The sequence below is a fragment of the Chiloscyllium plagiosum genome, chromosome 32, assembly GCF_004010195.1.
Source record: "Chiloscyllium plagiosum isolate BGI_BamShark_2017 chromosome 32, ASM401019v2, whole genome shotgun sequence".
In the NCBI taxonomy this organism is placed as follows: Eukaryota; Metazoa; Chordata; class Chondrichthyes; order Orectolobiformes; family Hemiscylliidae; genus Chiloscyllium; species Chiloscyllium plagiosum.
In genome coordinates this window covers 30378062-30400712 of record NC_057741.1, presented here as the reverse complement: position 1 = coordinate 30400712, position 22651 = coordinate 30378062, and the positions used below count along the sequence as shown (strand labels likewise).

The following is a 22651-nucleotide window of genomic DNA, read 5'->3' as shown; positions in this document are numbered from 1 at the left end:
AGGCCACCCGAGATAATTTCTTTGTTTTCTTCAAGCAGTGCTGTGTAATCTCTTACATCCATCCATGATGGCGAGTTCAACAGTGCAGCACACCCTTGTCACTGGAAAGGAGGATCAGCTTTGATGATGTGCTCAGGTCCCTGATGGGGGCCCTCAATATACAACCCCCTGACAAAGGGGTGAAAATGCCACTGTTCAACCAGGCTCTCTCAGTGATTATACTACCTTCCCCAGGATAACTTGCAACTTGTCATGTGCAGGATTATTTACTAAAATCCATGAAGTTTATGCTGCTTTCAATTAAACATTTGTAAAAATAAAATTGCACAAACATCAGATTGATTTGTTAAGGCCAATGAATGATACACAATATGACCTAATTTTTTGGAATTGGACTGAATACAGTGATAATTTAAACATGCTTAAAATGTACCTATAGCAAATCCAACATCATTCTTTCCAATGTGAAATATTTCTATTTGTATAATACTTTTCATTCAACGTTCACTAAGTGAATGACAGACAAGTGAGGTGCAGTAATGGATGCTTCATTTCTACAAACTGAGGAGTGAACATTGGTCACAAGAATAACTCTGTTCAAATACCGCTTCAGGATCTTTAACATGCACTTTCATTAGTTAATAAGTCTCAGATTAGCAGTTCAACTGAAGAGTGACATTTCCAAACTAGGAGTCTGTCTGGACCTGGAGCTGAAACCCTTCATCTGTTGACTGTGAAGCAAGAATACTACCAGTTTTGCCATGCCTGTGCAGTGCCACACGACAAGTTAAATCACTTACAAGAGGTAAGAAAATGTCCATACCTTATTAATTTCCAAGGCTGGCAAAGTGTCTGCATCAGCTCTGGCGAGATCAAGCTTATTTTCTGGGACAAAGAGTTCTTTTATTTCAGCGTAAGCATCAACAGGGACAATGTCCTACGTGAAACAACATAGTAACAACATTGGACTATTGGTTTAATGCAAGAAACTGAACTAATACACAGCAATGAATGGTTAGGAATATTCTGTACAGGAGATACGGTGAAGATTTAGAAAAAAACTTGGTACTGTACTGCCATCTTGTGTTCATAATTAATAAAAGCAATATGCTTAAAATGAATGAAAATCAAAGAATTGCAGAGTTAATTAAATAATGTTATTACAAATAAAGGATTAAAAGGAGCTTCTTTCATTTGTGGAATGAATGATAACTCACAAAAGGTCTGTGGAGGGAGGTGCTTAAACTACAATTAAGGTGGTTACACAAAAACGATTACTCTAAAAGCCATAGCCAAATTCATGGTCAACCTCAACGGATACAAGAAAATCACAACCACACAGACCTCCATGAAGAGCTTTATTTAAAACATCTGTTTCAAATATCACTTAAAAAATAAAGCTCATTTTGGGGGTCTGGATGGTGAGCCACAAGCTAACGTCACTTTGTTATCCTGTAGGTGTAGACACAGGAGTTCTTCCGTTCTAGTGTTGCTAGCTAACAAAATAAATATCTTCACAAGCGATGATAGCCAGATATACTAGAGACTGTAATAACTTCACCGCTCTGCTAAAACAAAAACACATTGTAAATCATACTCGAGCAGGCTTGAGTATTTACTTCTAAGTTTCCATCTTCCCTTTTCTGGTCTGTACTGATTGCAGAAGTAGTCCCAGGAATGGTCAGAAATTCCATATTGTCAAGGGTGAAAGATTCTGCTTGTTTCTACCATAGGTCAGCTATTTTGAGAATTTAGAATGGCCAAAGATGATCTAGTGGAGATGTTGATAGAAAATACAGAGAAATGATTTCCCTAGGTTGCAGGAGTAGGAGTGTAAAAGGGAAGAGAAGACAGGGTGGAACAATGGGCATAATCTTACAATTAAGAGCCAAAGCACTCATGAGAAAAATCATGTTTTTCCACATGAAGGAATACAGGAAATCTGGTACACTCTTCCTCTGCTCTCCTCCCCAAAATGAAACTGATGGTGGGTAAAATGGAATTTTAAGTTTTCATTCAGTATAGACATTGAGTACAGCTTCCTGAAAGTCTCTCAGAAATTCAGAAGTTTATATTGCACATTACTCGCATGTCATTTCACATAGAAAATAGGAACACAAGGAGGTAATTCAGCCCTCCAGCCTGCTCCTGGTTTTGCCCTATTCCCTTTGATTCCCTTAGCCTCAAGAACTATATCTATTTCCTTCTTGGAAACATTCAAAACTTTGGTTCCAATTACTTTCTGTGGAAAGGAATTCCAGAGACCAGCCATTCGCTGGGTGAAGACATTTTTCATCTCATTCCTAAATGGTCTACCCCATATCCTTCGACCATGACGCTCGGTTCTGGTCTCCTTAGTCATCAGAAACATCTTTCCTGCATTCATCCTGTCTAGATCTGTTAGAATATTACAGGTCTCCCCTTTCTCCTCCTCCTAAACCCCAGTGGATATAATCCTAACTGATCCAGTCTCTCTTCACACATCAGTCATGCCATCCCACGAATCAGTCTGTTAAACCTTTGCTGCTTTCTCAAAAGTAACACACTTCCATGGTCACTCAAAAAAAAATTAAAAGATACTTCGATTAAACTAAGTAGACAGAAAACAAAAGCAATTAGGGATGTGGGTATCAAGCAATACGGATCAAAGTTAGTGGAATGAGGTATAGAACAGCAATGATCTAATGAGAATGGCTGAACTCGATGTACAGGTTAAATGGGCTATATTTGATGTTGCATACCCAACGTCATGTTCTAAAAAAATGATACTGCCACAGAGCCTTACGGTATATGATGCTCTTCAGCTGTTTCTACAGTGTAACCAGTCTTTCCTTTTGTCTAGCAAGGAAATGAACTGCATTTATGTATCACCATATACTTCCAAAGGGCATTCTAAAGCAACTTTAAAGCTACTCAAGTACTTTTCTTTGTGAAGTGTAGCAACTGTTGTAAGCGTAAGAAATGTGACCATTTGTCTGCAGCATTTCTCAGTATACCTATGGAGTATTACTCTAGGTTATATGCTCAAGTCCACTGAATGGCACTTGAATCCACAAAAGCCTTGGGATAAGTCACAAAATTGTGAAAGGCACACTCTCTACCAGAATATATATACTTTTTAAAAACAACAGTTCAAAAACGGCCCATCATCATAATTTTGGGCAGCTTAGTATGGACAAATGTCAATTTTACCAGTGACTTGAAATCCAAAGAATGAATCTTTTAAAAAAGTTTTACACTGATGTCACTTTCTCCAGAAAGTGTTGTTCCCTGAGAGTGTGTACTGGCAGGTGCTTAACCTTATACAAAGTAGGTATCTTGTTAGTCACCATTCTTTTGTGGTAATGCTATTCTGGTCACTGAAACTACCTTGGGCTAAAGAGGCAGCAACTCAGAAGTGAGAAACAGTTAACGTTTCACCTGACCAGAAAGGATCTTTAAATTAACTCTATTGTTCTCTCCACAGTTGCTGCCTGATCAGCTGAGAGATTATAGTATATTTGCTTCTGCCTTACACCTGGTTTATTAAGGTGCAGTTGGGTTTCCTTGCTTTATTCTGGAGTGGCCACAGCTGGTGTTCAACCTTGATGTCGGACTCACTAGTCCTAGTAACCCAAATAAACCCAATATAAAAGGTAGTGCAACTCAAAACGCAGTTGAATCCTTACTCGTTCTTGAAGCAGTTCAATCACTTGCTGGACACACTCATTCACAGAACAGACATCGGTCTTCAATACTAGTTCAGGAGCTTCGGGTTTCTCGTACTCTGAGTCAATACCAGTGAATCCTGTAAGACAATAAAGACATTGTGTTCCTTAAAAATTAACAGCAAAATTTCATAATGGAAGATTTTTGCTACTTGCTTAATAATGCATTTTTAAACTAAAACAATTAGTGCGAGGTGGGTTAGGCAATTCCAGAATTACTAGTGCTAGCTAAAAGTGGACCACTTCCCTTTCCTTGCTCCTGAATAGAAAGATCAAGTGAAACTGAAGGAAATTTTTCAGGCAACATTCCTGCTGCCGACTATTTTCCAACCAGCATGCATAGACATATGTAGAATCTGCATCAGCGGCACAGGCACGGGCATGGGCGGCACGGTGGCACAGTGGTTAGCACTGCTGCCTCACAGCGCCAGAGACCCGGGTTCAATTCCTGCATCAGGCAACTGTCTGTGTGGAGCTTGTACATTCTCCGGGTGCTCCGGTTTCCTCCCACAGTCCAAAAATGTGCAGGTTAGGTGAAGTGGCCATGCTAAATTGCCCATAGTGTTAGGTGAAGGGGTAAATGTAGGGGAATGGGTGTGGGTGGGTTGCGCTTCGGCGGGTCGAAGGGCCTGTTTCCACACTAAGTTATCTAAATAATCTAATCTAATTACGTGAGATATTTCCCAGCTCACCCAGCTGATACAAGCAGGTTAGGGAGGGCACCTGGGCAAGACGTGGGAAATATCTGACGCCAACAGATCCTGACTCCAACAAAAGAAATGAACAGAAACTGAAAGGGAAACGCAAAATAAAAAACATTTAAACAATGAACTTGTGGTTAAACATCCTCACGTGAGAATTATCAAACAACATCTGACATGGATTTATTTGATTTGATTTATTGTAGTCACATGTACTTCAGTACAGTGAAAAGTTTTGTTTTGCAAGCAGTACCAGCAGATCATAGCAAACAAGGACACACAGATCATAGTGTGCTTAGACAGAGTCAGGCGTACAAGGTTACAACTGCACAGGAGATGCTCAAAGCAAGATAAACATTAGCCAGCTCAACATTATTTGAAGCTAGAGAGGTCCATTCAGCAGTCCTGCAACAGCAGTGAAGCTGTTCTTGAAACAGAAGTGACGACTTCAGATTCTGGAGCTCCAAATACACAGGTAATGCAGGTTTACTGGTTAAGTCGATAAACGTGACGGGAGAATTTCTCACTTACTGTTATCCTTTTCCACTTTCACCATTACTTGTAACAATTGCTAACTAGTTAAATCTTGCAGCCATTTTAAATTAAAATAATTGCTATGCGCTGGAGATGTTGACTGAAATTTAAAAAACAATTCTCCCACAAATTAATGTCCCTTCTCACATCAATAAAACCAAAATATTTTCAAAATTGAAGATACAAAGACACAAACATATTACATACCTAACCTTTGGTGACTGTCACAAGCCACTTGATTATGAATGGATCTTGAAGGTTTTAAAAATACACTTTAAATCTTAACCGGTGAAAAGATCAACAGGAGATTTAATAGGTGTGTTTAAAATTACGAGGAGTCATGGTAGGTCAGACAGGGAGAACTGCTTCCACTGGCAAGCAGGTCAATAACCTGATGGAAAGAGACTTAGGACAACTGGTAAAATAACTTGGCAAAAGAGGGACTGGACTCGTTAAGACAATAATTCATTGGACTAGACAGGATAAAAGTAGGATGCTCCCAATGACCAGATACTCCAGCACTCGAGGTCTCAGTCTATGGACATGGGTTTAGACCATTTAGGACTAAGAGCTGAAAATGTGTTGCTGGAGAAGCGCAGCAGGTCAGGCAGCATCCAGGGAACAGGAGAATCGACGTTTCGGGCATAAGCCCTTCTTCAGGACTAAGCCCTTCTTCAGGACCATTTAGGACTAAGACAAGGAAAAATTTCTCTACCCAGAGAACTTGGTGGGCCTCTGATATTCTGTCACAGCAGGCAGTTCAGTTTAAAACACTCAATGTTTTTAAAATGGAATTAGATATAGTTCTTCGGGCTAAAGGGATCAAAGGCTAAGGGGAGAAAGCAAGAAGAGTTGGATGATCAACCATAATCATATTGAATGATGGAGCAGGCTGGAAATGTCAAATGGCTTACCCTTCCTATTTTCTGTATAAAAGCAAATAATTGCAGGGTCATGGGGACAGGGGAGAGTTTGTTCTTTCTAAGAGCTAACACACATACAGGGGCCAAATGGCCTTTAGTGCTGACAGGGAATAGCTGGTATTGTTGAAAGAAATAAATTAACAGTGACAAGAATCCTTTTGTGCTGTATCCCCTGCCCTCAGATGCCCTTTGTAATCTCTCATATTTACCTTTTATCTCACCAGCTCTGGCCTTTTTGTACAGTCCCTTCACATCTCTTTCCTCGCAAACATGCAGAGGGGCATCAACAAATATTTCAAAAAATGGCAGGCCAGCACCTTCATGAATACTTCTGCCATTCTGCCGATCCTACCAACAGTGAAAGTTTACAATTAAAAGATAACATCAGCAATGTTCACCCAACTATGAGATATCCTGACACAGTTTTATAAAACATTGGTGGAGAGAGAATAGCAAAGTAAACTGCCTTCAGGTCATTTTGTTGTTTTATCAATTACACATTCTCTCAACCTCTACTCCAGATTTCATATCTTCTATTCTAGGATGGCACTTTGACAGAGTCACTCAGGCTCTTAGACAAGAACCAGTCGCTGATTTATGCACAAAGTAGATCAAGATGCCCTGCTCCTTTCAAGAGAAGCCTGGTCTCTCTCTGATATTCTAACTGAGATCTAGAAATCAGCTCCCACATGATGATTTACACAAGCTGCATTCATGCACACTGTATAGTGTGCATTCCCTAACAAGTTTGAACAGCTTAGATTTTACACAAACCCATCTTTCCTTAATAAAAAGGGTCCAATAACAAATCACAAATTGAATTGTGACAAGAATGGCACTTCCAGCCATGGACAAACAGAAGTGTGCCTCAAAACCTGTAAGACAGAGGAAAGGTGCAAGGGGTTAAAACGGGTGTTTTACTGACTACTGTCGAGAGAGCTGAAGGCTTTCCTTCAAATTGGCTGAGGAAACTCACAGAAGACTAAAGGCAAAAAACTTGAGTACAGGGGAATGGATGGGGAGATGACAGGAAGAGTGGGAAGATACAAAGTTGGAAGAGGGATGAAGAGAAATAAAAGTTTATGAGATAGAAAGTGAGTGTTTGGCAATAATAAGAGGTGACAGGATGACAGTGTTTAAAACAGAAGGAAAGATGGGCAGTTGCAGTTTGAACATTCAGAAGCTTTCAAAGGGTGAAAGAGCACCAATGGATTGAAGGTGAGAGTGGATGAGGACTTGCACATTGGACAGGCTTGAAACTTAGTCAAACAAGGCATCAGGATTTTGCATAGCATGGTTCAACTTAAATGAACAACCTGGGTAGCAAAATGAGTCAGTGGCAAGAGAGCAACAGCAAAAGAAAAGTGATGGCTTTATTCACCCCAAGGCTCACCGAAGATTTTGTTCTGGAAAAGTAGAGCAACAACTCAAAGATAGTCAAAACAATGTCTAGTGTAAGATAGGACACAGGCAGGAGTTGGACAGCTGTATTTTAGACAACAATGCAAAGTTCGCAAAAATGGGAAAAGGATGGGCCAAAAGGAAGTATTGGATTGACGGTGCAGAGTTACAGAAGTAGCAAAAAAAATTCTGAATATACTCAAGAATATAAAGTATGAATAACTGAAATACACTTAAGTTAAAAGCAAATATACTTCATATTTTGTTAATGAGCCTCTAAAAGAGCCATAAAATAAGACAGGCAGAATATGCAGGAAGTCTGCTTAAAACCTGATTCTTCAAGGTTGCATTGTAATGAAAACATAATTTCAGACAATCAAGTACCATTACATCATTTAAATTACTACTGTGTCAAATTGTGAAAAAGTTTCACTTCTACCGCTATAAGCAAATTTTAATTCAACAGTACTTTCAGCATCTGATGCTTACAAATGTACTTTTAAGAGCTGTAGAACTGCCTTAACTGGGGTTTAATGGTATTCTAAATAATGCTTGTGAAGTAATGTCTTAGAGAATACCTAGGTATCAAGAAGCATATGAATTAAATTCCGTAAAACACAATACAATAGACTACTCTAACATAATAATTATCAAGTACAGTTTTAAAAACTGGTAAAGTGCCCACAGTCAATCGATGAATAAGTCTTTTCTTAAAAATTTTACATGCAGGATGGCAAGTGGATCAAGGCCTGAAAAACACTTGTCCACACCATCTACTGATCAGAGCTTATAATAATGTTGTTTAAGGTGACTGCTGACAAACAGGGTTTGCATAATAAACATTAAAATTGGCACTTACAATGTTAAGTATGTATAAATTACAAGTGTACACCTTCACAAGAATTTTAATATAGAGTAAAACTTTGGAGGTGAGTGTTGACGACAATGTGAGTGATGACTGTTACATTGAGAAGAAATGTTGACTGCCCCAATTGTACTTGCATATTATTCATAATATAAGAAAGCATCCCTTGTACTTCATGTAGAGAGAGAACAGTTAAGTACCTTTGTGTAAGGAGAAATAAAACTGGCAAGGCACACAAGTCCAGCATCTGCAAACAGCTTGGCTACTTCTGCAATACGTCGAATGTTCTCCTCGCGGTCCCCTGGGCTAAAACCCAAGTTTTTGTTGAGACCGTGCCGAATGTTGTCTCCATCCAATGTGTAGCAGGGTATGCCATGGCAAACCAAGTATTCTTCCAATGCCATACTAACCGTAGTTTTACCAGCTCCGGACAGACCTGTTAAATGTCACCACAAAATCATAAGCAAAGCAAATTTAAATGGAACTATTTTCAGCAAACATTCTATGAACAGGATGTCAAGCTAGACTCTCTTGATGAACCTTCAGGAGCAAAATTAAGCAGAAGCCTTCCTAAGGACTCAAAATATCCCATGACACTATTCAAGATGAAGGTGACTTGCATCCTAATCAATCCTCAAACAATAAGACAATAACTGAAAAAATAGTTTAAATACCCACCACCATCAATGGTCCACACAGACTATGTTACCCAAACTGTCCCTACTGCAATCCCCATTTCAAAGCTTGAAAAATGTCACAACCCCTCATTGGGAACCGAGAGACCAAGGGCTGGTTACAGCAGGAGTACCGATATCGTAACTTATTCTAAACTCCATGATGACTGCCTCTGATCTCGCACTCCCATTTGGGGAAACCTTGACCTAGAAAATGGACCATACTGGGTTATATGCTTCCACCATTAAACAAAGATCATCAAAGAGTGAAAATATAATCCTGAATTCTCTGCTTCACCACAAACCTGTCTTCTTAAACCACCCTCCCCAATAGCAAGTAAAGGCCTTTTCATGCATCTGCTTCCAGATCTTTCACAGGGCAAAAATTACTTTCCCATCTTTTGAGGTTCCAACCTACCTCTTTCTATGGCTCTCTCCAACCTCATCTCTTCTATCTCCGGCACCAGAGTCTATTCTGACCAAACTCTACAAGATCCTATCCTGATTCCCATGTTAACGGATATTGTTAACTTCTCAGATGCCATCCCCTTAACTCCATCATCAAACATCTCCTCAATAAACCTATCATTGATCCTACTTTTACAGAATAATAGAATTAGCATGGAAGGAGACCATCCAGCCCATCGAGTCCACACCAACAATACAAAGAGTATCCCACCCAGTCCTACCTATCCCTGTAACCTATCCCATGGATAATCCTGCACACCCTTGGATGCTATGGGGCAATTTAGCATGGCCAATCCACCTAATCTATACATCTTTAGACTGTGAGACGAAACCTAGAACAAACCCACACAAATACAGGGAGAATGCAAACCCAACACATACAATCGTCCGAAGGTATACCTGAACCTGGGTCCCAGGTGCTATGGGGCAGCACTACTAACGGTGGCGGCACGGTGGCCCAGTGGTTAGCACTGCTGCCTCATAGCGCCAAGGACCCAGGTTCAATTCCAGCCTTAGGCTACTGTCTGTGTGGAGTTTGCACATTCTCCCCGTGTACTCCGGTTTCCTCCCACAATCCAAGTCAGGTGAATTGCCCATGCTAAATTGCCCATAGTGTTAGGTACATTAGTCAGAGGGAAACAGGTCTGGGTGGGTTACTCTTCGGAGGGTCAGTGTGGACTTGTTGGGCCGAAGGGCCTGTTTCCACACTGTAGGGAATCTAATCTAATCTAATCTAATCTAATCTGAGTCACCACCCCTTGCAAACAGCTCAACTTCCAATATCATTTTCTTCTCTGAGAACCTTGAACATGTTGCTGCTTTCCACCCAATTTCCTCCAATCAGGCTTCCTGGCCATACAACAATTCAGCCACAACACTGAAACAGCTCTTGCCAACTGTGACCATGGTAAACTTTCCCTCCTTATGCGTGTCAAACTGTCTGCAGACTTTGACAAAGTTGACCACACCACTTGTCAGTAGCCATACAGCTCGGTAATACAGGTACACAATCCTTTACCCGAAATTCCGAAATCTGAAAAGACTCGAAATCCAAAGTTTCCTTGTGAGGTTTTTTTTCGGCATTACAAGGTTGTTTGGCGTGCGAACAGGTGACCCAACTCCATACCCACTTGACCTATGTCACTCAGATGTGACGTGGCGGTGTGGCCCAGCACTGGCAGGCGTCAATTGTATCTCAGCACTTGTCGTAGTCACACGTGGGGCTGCTGTTCAGTAAGATTTCTTTTTCACTGTGAAAATGTCATTTATTCTGAAATCCGAAAAATTCCAAAATCTAAAACATAATTGGCCCAACGGTTTTCGGGTAAAGGATTGTGTACCTGTACTAACCATTCTTACCTGTCTAACTGTGGCCAAACAATCATTTGTAATAGCTTCTCTTCCCACTCACATGGTGTTAGGCCTGGAATCCACCAAGCAGCTAGACTCCTAGTTCTTAGTCACATACTGCTACTTTGTGAAATCAGAAGGAAAGCACAGCACCAGCGAGTGAACATATGTAGGGCCTCCCAAATGGTGGGCCGCAACTCCCAGTGGGACTGTCAGCCAAAGTTTTGGGGTCACACGCTCTGATGCAGCAGTGGCTGCATGGAGCTCTGACTACAAGCTAACAACTGGTGAGTCCCTTCTAAACTTTGTAGTTATTTTTATGCTGGTGTGGCCAAACTGCCCAATCTTCTGCTATTGAATTCTACTCTGAAAACCTAAACGGAAATTGCGCCTTTTAAGTTAAAAAAAAATTCACTCTTCCCCTTTTGGCAAAACAGATTTGTGATTTATATTTACTCTATTTTTACATGCTAGAAGTCAAAAGATCAAACGCAGTCAAAACTCCGGGAAGATGAGCGTAAACAAGTAGAAATAAACAATTTCTTACATCTTCATTTTTTGCACCTTGTCTCCTCCCTCGCTGTGCTTGCCCACACACAGAATTGCTAAGCAAATCAAGAAACAAAAAGGCTTGCTCAGTCAACAAATTGTTCTAATTCCTATATCAAAGCTACATCACAATGTGCACTAAGCAGGTAGAATAGACATTATTGCTTTTAGAGACGACAGCAGTGAAATAATTCTGATACTAAACTAGTAATCCAGAACCCCAGACTAATGTTTTGGGGGCACAGAATCCCACTATGGCATTTGAATTCAATCAAAAAACCTGAAATTAAAAGCTAGCCTAATGCTGACCATGCTATCACTGTCAATCGTTATAAAAATCCAGCTGGCTCATTAATATTCGTTAAGAAGAAAATCTTGCCTGGTCTAGCCTACATGTCACTCTGGACCAACAGCAATGACTCTCAACCATACTCTGGGCAATGAGGAAGGAACAATGAGCGTTGACCTTGCTAACGATGCACACACCCAGTGTACAAAATAAAAATCCAAAGAATGCAAATTCAAATCCAACTATGATGTTGTGAATTTTAATCCAGTTTTTAAAATCTAGAAATAAAAAGCTGGTATCAGCTGAAGAGGATGTCAGGTTGGAATTAAAACAAAAGAGAACTTGTATTATTAGGGCAGGAATAGTGCTGTCTTTAAGTGGTTTGAGCTATATGCAACTTTAATTTTATCATTATGGAGGTAACTCTCAACTGCACAGACCAAGCAGTTAAGCAGAGTACTCATATGTCAAACTACAGTGGTTCAATATGACACATGATGACCTTTTCAAGACAAATTGACAGAGACTATAAATGCCACTTTGCCAGCGATGCCCACAACACAAGCTTGAATACAAAATCTAATTTAATCAATGCTTGATGCATCATCTATGAGAAACACAAAAAAAGGATAATAATAAATCTATTTTGATTTGCGCTGTTAACACTTCGAAAGGGCTTCACATGAATAAAACTGAACAAAAGGTATCAGAGGTGGGGGTGAAGAGAACTGTCAAACTGAATGGTCAAATAATCAGGTTCAGAGAAGGCATTTCTGGAGGAAGTCTCAGGGATGAGGATAAACATAAAGCTCCAACATCAAAAGAGGAACCAATGAAGGAGGGAGATGTATACAAGGTGATATGAGTAGGGAATAAAGAGCTCAGGTCCAGGGGAAGATGAGCGTAAACAAGGCAGAGTTTGGTAGAGTTTAAGGAACACAGGACAGGAGGTAAACAAGGCCATGGAAAAAGGGCAAGGATTTGAAAAAGAGGCAAATAATTTGAAATAGATGAAAGATAGATATGGACCAAAGGTATCCCAGCATGACAAGAATGTTGAACTAGCAGGACCAAGATCTTGACAGGACGGAACACAAAATCTTGAGACAGAGTGACTTGAGAGTGAAGCATGGAAGGGGGTCAGTGAGGAGGTTAGTGTGGAGGAGAATAGGAATAATCTTCCACTGCATTGAGAGTCAAGCAAGCTGTGATGGTCATATTTTGCTCAGAATGAAAACCCTGGTAGCATTTAAGAATAAGACAATGTTACCTGTAAGCCAGACAGTGCAGCCACGGAAACCACCTCTGGTTCCCACAACCTGCCCACGCTTGTTTCTACTGACATGGTGTGCCTGGAAGGTTACGTTGGTTGCTCTCTGTTTACCCTGTAAAATACATAAATCAGAACAATGAGAAACAAATACCATTTGGGGCATCAGCCAAGTTATTTCAACAGATGAACAATATTACACTTGGCTCTTCACTGCTGAATCTGTCCTTCTATAAAGAATGCATTAATAGAAGAAAACCACGAGAACTTACTATCACATAAGATAACTTAAGTTAAATCCATGGATGCAGTTAAGGAAAGGTTTGATGGCAACTGAGGAACAAAGGAGCAGAAGGTTAGGATGTTAAGATAAAATGAAGTAGAGTGGGAAGAAGCATAAACACTGGCCAAAGGCCTATTTCTGAGCCAAAATCTACACAACCTGCAATAGCCTCAAACTTATATCATGTCTAACTGGTGCCTTCAGAATTGCTGACCAGAATTAACAATCATGGTTTATTTTTAAAAACAGACTTCATTGCCTTTAGACCAAGACCAAAAATCCATTCCTAAATTAAAATGCTAATCTGCAACTATGATACATCACCACAGTTAATCAATATGGTTAGTGTTGGAATGGGGGCACATTTAAGCACAAAGGACAATCATTTTAAAATTTGAGGCAAAAAGGAACAGAAAGCCAATCTTGACCAATATGACCAGGGGTGGTGGGCGAACAGGTCTTAGTGCAGGATCAATTTCATTGCGTCGGAGTGAAAAATGTGAGCAACCCAAGAGAGTATTAGAATTGCCCAATTTAGAGGAGACAGAAAAATAGCCAAGCACTCATATAAACATACAAATTGGAGGAACAGGCCATGCAGCCCCTTGAAGCCTGCTCCATTATTCAAAAAGGTCATAGCTAATCTGATTCTAACATTGAATCTGCATTCCGACTTACCTCTGTGAACCTTGTACCCATTACTTAACAATAATCTGTCCAGCTCCACCTAAGAAATATTCAAGGTCTCTACTTCTATCACCTTTTCAGGAAAAGAATTCCAAAGGCTCACAACACAAAACACTTTGCCTCATCCCGCTTAATTGGGCAACCTCTGTTTTTGAGTCAGCGACCCAAGTTCTAGATTCTAGTGAAAAGGAAACATCCTCAGTTTATGTATGTTTTAATCAGGTCACCTCTTTCTCTATAAACTTCTGTGAATACAAGCATAACTTGTCCAGCTGTCGGCCAGCCCCTCATTCCAGGCATTTTATGGTAAACCTATTTTGAAATGCCACCACTGTATTTACATCCTTCCTGATAAATAAGGTGCCTAATACTGGGCAGAGTACTCCAGATCAGTTTCACCAACGCCCTGTCTAACTGAAGAATAACTGTCCTACTTTTTCCTAATTCAATTCTCCTTGCCATAAGTAACGTTCTACTGGCTTTCCTAATTTCCTGCTTTACCTGTACGCTGACCTTTTGAAATGCATGAGGATACCCCAGATGCTCTGGCATCTCAGGGGTCTGCAACCTCACACCATTTAGATATGCTATTTAATCTCACTGCCCAAATGGACAATTTACACCATACCATCAGGTACTACGTCCAATCATTTATGTAAATTGTAAACACGAGTTCCCAGCACCAATCCCTGTGGCATATCACGTGATACATTTTTGCAACCAGAAAACAATCCATTCATGCCTATTTCCGGCATCAAGTCAGCCAGCCAGCCAACCTATCGTGTCAATATGTAACCCCTACACAATGAATGTTTACTTTCTGTAATAATCTTTGATGTGACCCCTTATCAAATGCCTTAACAAATCTAACTACAGTACATTCACCAATGCCCCTATATCCAGAGCACATTACCTTCTCAAAGAACTCTGATAAATTGGTCAAACATATTTTCACTTCCACAAAACTATGTTGACTCTGTCAGGTTATCTTGAACTTATTTAGATACAAGTTATTATTATTATTATTAATGAAGTACAACATTTTTGCTACCTTTCAATGCAATTGGAGCATTCCTGAATCTCGCCACTTTCTCATTTGACACTTTTTTAAAAAAAAGACACAAGGATGAAGTCCATCAGGACCCAAGTAACATCACCCCACAGCTCCAACAATTTACTCAAGATTATTTCTCATGATTGTGATTTTCCTGAGTTCCCCCCTTCCCTCCAATTCTTGATTTACCCCTGCCTCTGGGATGTTACATGTATCTTCTACAGTTTAGTCTGATGCAAAATACCTATTGAATTCATCTGTCATTTCCTTACTTTCCAATATTAAATCTCCAATCTCACTGTAATATGTTCTCCTTTAAATATTTGTAGACAGTCAATTTGCTTTTATACTTTTGGCTAGCTTTATCTCGAACTTTAATTTTTCTCCAACCTTGGGTCAATTTTTGCTCTTTTTAATGTTACGTCTAATTTCTGATCTTTGGGCAATTATAAATTTTCTTTTAACGTGGTTCTATTTTTAACAATTCTAGTGTTACGATACAGAGACAGACAACCAAATCAAATCAGTCTCCCCATCCTTGTATTTGTAACACAGTAAATTTGAAGTATTCAATGACCAAGGGCAACTAGGGATGGGCAATAAGATGGTGGCCAGCCAGCAACGCCCACATCATACAAATAAATAAAGAAAAAAAATTGACCCAATGGTTCCTAACCAGATTTGAGTAACCGATAGAAACATCAAGTTTATAGCATAAACAAAAATAATTAACTTTTTTCTTTAATACAATAGCATTAGCTGGGCCAAGTTAAACAAAAAGATAATTCAAGCGTATGATTTAATCCAATCCTTTTTGATTCTGATCCACATTCATATAGACACATACACTGTTAAGGGATAAATTGAGAGATAAATTAAGAGAAAAAGATGTAAAAATCCCATTTTTACAAAATCCCATGCAAGGACTGCACAAAACACTATATAGGACAAACAGGAAGACAGCTAACGATCCGCATCCACGAACATCAACTAGCCACGAAACAACACGACCAGCTATCCCTAGTAGCTACACACGCAGACAACAAGCAACATGAATTTGACTGGGACAGCACTACCATTATAGGGCAAGCGAAACAAAGAAGCCTGTACAGCGGACAGCTGAAACTGACAACCGGAAGCGGCAGGGACAGGCCACTATAAATGCCGGAGGAAACACCACAGAAGCGCTTCACAGGAGGCTCCCAAGCACTGAGGATGTCACCTAGACAGGGGACGAAACGTTTGCAACAAAAACTTCCAGCTCGGCGAACAGAACCACAGCAGAAAAAGATGTAACTGGCCATCTCACTTAAGCAGTTTCAAAGATATGTAGTAGCATTGGGAAAGAACATATCTTTTTTGATTTCTGAAGACATCTTCAATAAAAAAAAAAGACTGATGAATATTCACTAAATTCCCATAATTTTCCAAACACTTTGTTGGACTATTGTCACGGGCCTGCATGATGGTCCCTGTTATCTGCCGGATCCATAATGCACCTCCAATGCCGAAATATCTACAGTCCTCTCTGAACAAGAATCAACTTGCAATTAATTTCCTCAGGTCTTATAAAATAAATACCAAAGCAACCTATCATAGTCACCTTCAACTCTCGGCTCACAGTTTCAACCAAAGACAATAAGAAAGAAAAGCATTGACTTTTCCAACATCAGTTAGCCGCAGATAGTTGAAGCAGCAAATAGACTGAGGCAATGCACTCGTGTCACAACAAATACAAAGCAGGCAATGTTTATAATGAAGATACAAGGTCAGCCAGCTCATGGCTATATAACAGACACAGATTAACAAATATCTGATTTATGAAGATTCTTGGCTGGAAGGAACACGCAATATCCCTGGTGTGAAAAGAGTGTTTAAGTAGTGCAGGTGAAGTCTACACCAATTAGTTAGATGAGCAAATTGAGTGTAATGTAATTTGTCATAAAGCCTGCAGACTTTACAAATTTAAGATGAGAAAATAAACTTTGGGAAGATCCAAAAGTAATTGCCAAGGAATAGAAACAAATTAAGCAATCAAATTCTCCTTTGTAACCACAATGGTATATGGAAACAATGGAAATAATGTGCAATTAGAACCGGAAGGTGACTCCCATTCCCTCAGCAGTCACCTGCCACTGGCATCGTTGTTGCAGTCACCAACCCACCGATAGCTCTGCTCACCAAGGACTCAGAGATCTCAAAGTCAGAGCGAACCATACAGGGGTATTTGTTGTCTTTAAACTCTAACTTAGATACTCCGAGGCCTGCACTCCCAGATTGTGTCTGCTTGGCCAGCTGCCACTTCTTCACTTTGTAGCAATGCTCTTAATTTCACACATGCATGATTTCACCCTGAGGTAGCACTGCACTTAAATTCAGCCTTAATCAACCAGGTAAAGTGACAGATGGGAGTACAAAGGCATAAATGTAGCTGAAATGAGTTCATTCATGGGAAAGAATTGACATTCCTATTAGGTTCACCAGTAGAAACCGGTGAGAATCACATTGCTCATGTGGGGGAAATCCAACCGAATTCAACTTGCAGTGGGAGCAACGGTTGTTGCTGTAACTTCACAAGGGATCGTCGCTGAACTCTTGGACTTCCTAATGCAGAGTCTCTCAATCAGATACCAACTGTTCATCCCTCCAAAAAAACCACAAGCAAATCCATAAAGGTTTTACACAAGAGGCTTAAAAGTGACACAGGAAACTGGTGCTACTTGTATCTAATCCCTGAAGCACTCAAAATTCCACTGGGCTTAGGGATAATTGATGCCTAATTCACATTCCTCCATGGACAGGAAAGCATTGGCCCATTTCCACCTCCAATGTAATTGCAGGAAGATTCCCCACCGCTGGAGACTGAGGCACAGTTTCTGCCATGATTAAGCAGACACCATTGCTGTTTCCCTCCGTGATTAACTTCCACCATCTTGCTGAATGATTGAACAGTTTTGATGGCCGACTCCTATCTTCATTTCTAATATTCAGTTTGACTAGGGCCCAACCGGAGGAAAAGGCAGCTCAAAGACTAGATATCAATGATTCTGAACAAACATGTTGGGCATACGTACGCACGTACCGCACCATTTCAAGAAGGCAGTTCACCACTAACTTCTCAAAGGATATTAGATATGATCAATAAACACAGGCCTTGGCATCAGCACTTTTGAGCAATACAAAAACTAATCAACCAAAGCCAAATTCTGTCTGTCAGAGGTGTTGCACAATGCGACTTAGAAAATCTGAGAAAAGCAGTAAACACAAGAAATACTAAACACTTCTAAAATTAATTTTGAGATGTTGGTGTCAGGATGAGGTACCTTTTCTCTTTACAGATGACAGCTTGCCTGCCCTATATTTCTATTACCTTCCCTTACTATTGAGCAGGTTCCTCGTTTCAGAAACATGTTCAATTGGTCGTCTGGGCAGCTCAGACAACAACTTGATGTTGAGCAAGTAACAATACTACAACATGCAAATCTGAGGCACAGTTTCTGCCATGATTAAGCAGACACCATTGCTGTTTCCTTCAGTGATTAACTTCCACCATCTTGCTGAATGATTGAACAGGTTTGATAGCCTATTCCTACCTTCATTTCTAATATTCAGTTTGACCAGGGCCCAACCGGAGGAAATGGCAGCTCAAAGACTAGATATCAATGATTCTGAGCTACTGACCAAAAATGTTGGGCATACCTATATAAATGAGGTGATGTTGGTGGGTGAAAGCAGGAAGTTACATTGTGTGCTCAGGTTAGTCACTAAATTACACAATTCAGCCACTTGAATCAATCCCAACAGTGACCAATAGAGCATCACTAGACCCCTCCTAGGTTTGAAGTAACTCCTGTTTATACGGAATGACATCAAGAATCAATATTACTCGTTTCATCAAGCTGCTGTGCATTCTGGTTGTCCAACGCAAGATTGAAGGAAAACAACTGAGTCAAAAACTCAATAATCGGCAAATGTCGAATGCCCAGATTCAACTGCATACAGGGCCCGAGTAAAAGTTCAACAGAGGAGACTGAGGGGGGACATGATCGAAATGTATAAACTTATGAGACATAAAAATAGGGTAGGCAGGAAGAAACTTTTCCCCTTGTAGAGAGATCAATAACAAGAGCGCATAACATTAAGGCAGGAAGTTTAGAGAGGAAGTGAGGACTTTTTTTTCCCTACCCAGTGGACAATGGGAATCTGGAACTCACTGCCTGCAAGAGTGGTCAAGGCAGAAACCCTCATGATAGTTTAGAAGTATTAGATGTGTACTTGTGATGCCAAGGTTATGGGCAAAATGCTGGAAAATTGGATCAGACAAGTTAGATTCAAAGGGTCTTTTTCTGTGCTGTAGAGCCTATAACTGAAGGAAGCATTTTGCAGAAGTGGGAAAGAAATTCTCCAAAGAGTTTTTGTTCATTGGCCTTCTGCAGTGAGCTTCACAAGAAAGAATTTTGCACTTCCTGCATCTTATCATAAATTTGCCTTTGGTCACCTGGTAATTAGTGATTGATTTCATTTGCTTTATTATTGTCACATGTCCCTAAGTACAGTGAAATGTTTTGTTGTGTGCAGTACAGGCAGATCATAACAGACAAAGATCATTATTCAATCACACTGAGTGAGCCATACAAAGCTATGGCTACAAAGGTGTATAAAAAGCAAGATTAATATCAGATTTGAAATTTGAGAGGTCCAATCAGAAGTCTAATAACTGCGGGAGAAAGCAGTTCTTGAACCGGTTGGCACGTGTATTTAAGCTTTTGTATCTTCTATCTGATGGAAGAGATTATAACTAGGTTGGGAGGGGTGAATGATAATGTTCGCTGCCTTTCCACGCAACAAGAAGTGTAGATGGATCAATGAATGGAAGGTTGATTTGCATGATGGCCTGAACTGTGTTCACAACTTTGCACTTTCTTATGATCCTGGGCAGAGCCTCGATGGATCCAGATACAGGTAGTTCACCTGTAGCATCATAGTTGCGTTCCAGCAAAACCTCGCTTAACAGAAATAATGGGGTCTATCGGAAACGTGGAGTTATCGGCAGACTGGCAAAACAAAATCACACCTGATCACTCAAAAATCACCCAAAAGTCTAACTAGCCCGGTATAGCACAGCTTGAATGAAGGGTGAAACTATATTTATGAACAAAAGTAAATTTAACACAGTACATTTAAAAAAGAAAACTGCTCTGTCAGCAGCTGACACTGGTGCATGTGCAGAATGGCAGGGAGGTTTTGGCACACACATTGGGGCATGTGCAGAACAAAGCGTGCGAACCGATCTCCGCTGGAATTGTATTATTGCCAATGGAGGTAAGCATTCTCCAAAACATTCCCTAATTCTTCAGCGACATTATTGCCAAATCGGTCTGCCAAAACACACATTATCCCAGAACTACCTGTGGAATGCTTTCTATGGTGCATTTGTAAAGATTGTTGAGAGTTCTTATGGACATGCTGAATTTCCTTAGCCTTGAGGAAGCAGTTTGTGCCTTCTTGACTGTCACATCAACATGGGTGGCCCAGGTATGACTGCAGGTAATCATCACTCCTAGGAACTTGATGCTCTCGAGCATTTCCACCTCAGCTCAATTGATGGAGATAAGGGTGTACCCTCCTCCGTGCATCCTGAAGTCGATCATCAGCTCTTTAGTTTTCCTGACAAAGGGACAGATTGTTATATTTGCGCCACGTTACCAAGAACTCTCTTTCCTATATTCTGTCTCATCATTTGTTTGATATCCAGCATACAACAGTGGTGTCAACATCGAAAATTTAGTTGAGAGTTTGGAAAAACTTTGGCCTCTCAGTCGTGAGTGTACAGGGCGTACAGTAGGGGGCTGAGTGGAAAGACAGCCAACATTATCAATGACCCCTCCCACCCCAGTTATAATCTCTTCCAAACTCTTCCATTAGACAGAAGATATAAAAGCTTAAGTGGTGTTGAGGATTGCTGGGGAGGTGGTGCGGTTGCTGCGTTCCTTCATTGATTGCTGTCTGTGGATCAGAAAGTTGAGGATCCAGTGCAGAAGCAGAGCAGAGACCAAGACTTTGGAGTTTGGAGATTAGTTTGGTTGGGATGAGAGTGTTGAAGGTGGAGCTGTAGTCAACGAGTAAGAGCCTGACATAGGTATCCTTGTCCAGATATTCCAGGGATGAGTATAGGAGTGGGAAATGGCATCTGCCATGGACCAGTAGGCAAACTGTAAGAGATCGAGGCAGGCTGGGAGGTTACTGTTGATGTGAACCATGACTAACCTTTCGAAACACTTCATAATTATGGAGGTCAGGGTCACCAGGCAGTAGTCATTGAGGCACATTGCATGTGTTTTCTTTGGTACCGGGATGATGGTGATCTTCTTGAAGCAGTTGGGGAAGTGATGCTTTCCCTTATAATGCACATCTATTGTGGAGTTTTGGACATTTATTCAGTTGAAGATACTATGACACACATATTCCAGCACTTTAACAGTTAAACCAGAGAACAGAGCTCAGTTTTCAGATTGAGTTATATTCCACCCCAGATCTCCTGAGGGTACTTAGTAAACACCAAACATGTTATTTTTGATAGAGGTGTGTCAAATTTCTCAAATCCCTGGTCCCTTTTCTTTCCACAATAAGCAGCCAGCCAGTCAGTCAATTAGCTTCCATAGATAGCTGGAGAAATAAGCCACACTGCAGGTAAAAGCAACATGCAGCTCATTCTACCCATCGACTACAAATCAGTATTGGCAGGATAGCAGAAACACCAGCTGAAAAATATTTTACAAAATACCTTGCAAGAACTGTAACAAACACTACATTGGACAAACAGGCAGAAAATTAGCCACTAGGATACATGAACATCAACTAGTCACAAAAAGACACGACCCTCTCTCACTAGTATCTTTACATACAGATGAGGAAGGACACCACTTTGACTGGGACAACACATCCATCCTAGGACAAGCCAAACAGAGACAAGCGCGAGAATTTCTTGAAGCTTAGCATTCCAACCGGAACATTATCAACAATGATATTGACTTGGATCCCGTTTACCAGACCCTGAGAAGAAGAACGGGAAACGACATCACCAACCCAAGGAAACCTAAACACATAAATAGAAAGCAGACCATTATGGCAATGCTTCTTACAGAGGCTCATTGATGATGTTACCTGGTATAGTGACAAAACGTCTGAAAACTAACCTTCCAGCTCAGCAAGCAAATCTACATCCAGAACCTCAACCTGAGCTACAAATCTTCTCAAAACTCGCTAAATACTTAACTAGCTGACCCCATAGGTGCTCCAGAATCAACAGTAAAGAGGCAAGATGTATAGCCAGTAAGAGATGGGACACAGCAAGTAAGTAAGTAAGTAAGGTGGGCAGAGTGAATAAGTGTGCAAAGACAAGGTGAGAGGGTGAGGATGCAAGTACAATCCAACAGTCGCAGCAAGTTAGGCAGGGCAAGTAGACAGGACAAGGGAGTAAGATCTAAAAGTGTGGCACTGGAAAAGTATAGCTGGTCAGGCAGCATTCGACAAGCAGGAGAATCGAGGTTTCGAACTTATGCTACTCGGATGCTGCCTGACCAGCTGTGCTTTTCCAGCGCCACATTTTTAGACTCTGATCTCCAGCACCTGCAGTCCTCATTCTTTCCAGGGTAAGGGAGTGAGCTAATTTATGCTAAGTGATGCTCATTGCTTATCCCTTAACAGACAGATCTTCTCTGTAAATCAATGAGAGGGTTAATTATTTTTTGGCAAGGGAAATTTGTAAGTTAGAAAGAACTGGAAGATTATGGTCACAGTTCAGAAAAACAAAGCATAGCTTTCTTTCTCTAATATTTCCAATAATCTTGAGCAAACCAGGCATCCACAACTTTTACTGAGCACCTGGAAGCTGAA

The 22651-nt window shown here is 40.5% G+C and overlaps 1 protein-coding gene across 1 annotated transcript in view; it reads right to left on the bottom strand.

The window, feature by feature from the left end:
- The window catches only part of papss1 (3'-phosphoadenosine 5'-phosphosulfate synthase 1), a 47631-nt gene extending 33918 nt beyond the window's left edge, over positions 1 to 13713 (bottom strand). Inside the window, exons 1-6 of the mRNA XM_043673962.1 lie at positions 13693 to 13713; positions 12732 to 12846; positions 8332 to 8567; positions 6075 to 6213; positions 3669 to 3787; positions 824 to 937 (exon numbers count right to left, since the gene is read on the bottom strand). Coding sequence (XP_043529897.1) covers positions 824 to 937; positions 3669 to 3787; positions 6075 to 6213; positions 8332 to 8567; positions 12732 to 12846; positions 13693 to 13713 — 744 coding nt within the window. The remainder of the gene's footprint in view (positions 1 to 823; positions 938 to 3668; positions 3788 to 6074; positions 6214 to 8331; positions 8568 to 12731; positions 12847 to 13692) is intronic.
- Positions 13714 to 22651: the final 8938 nt, after the last annotated feature.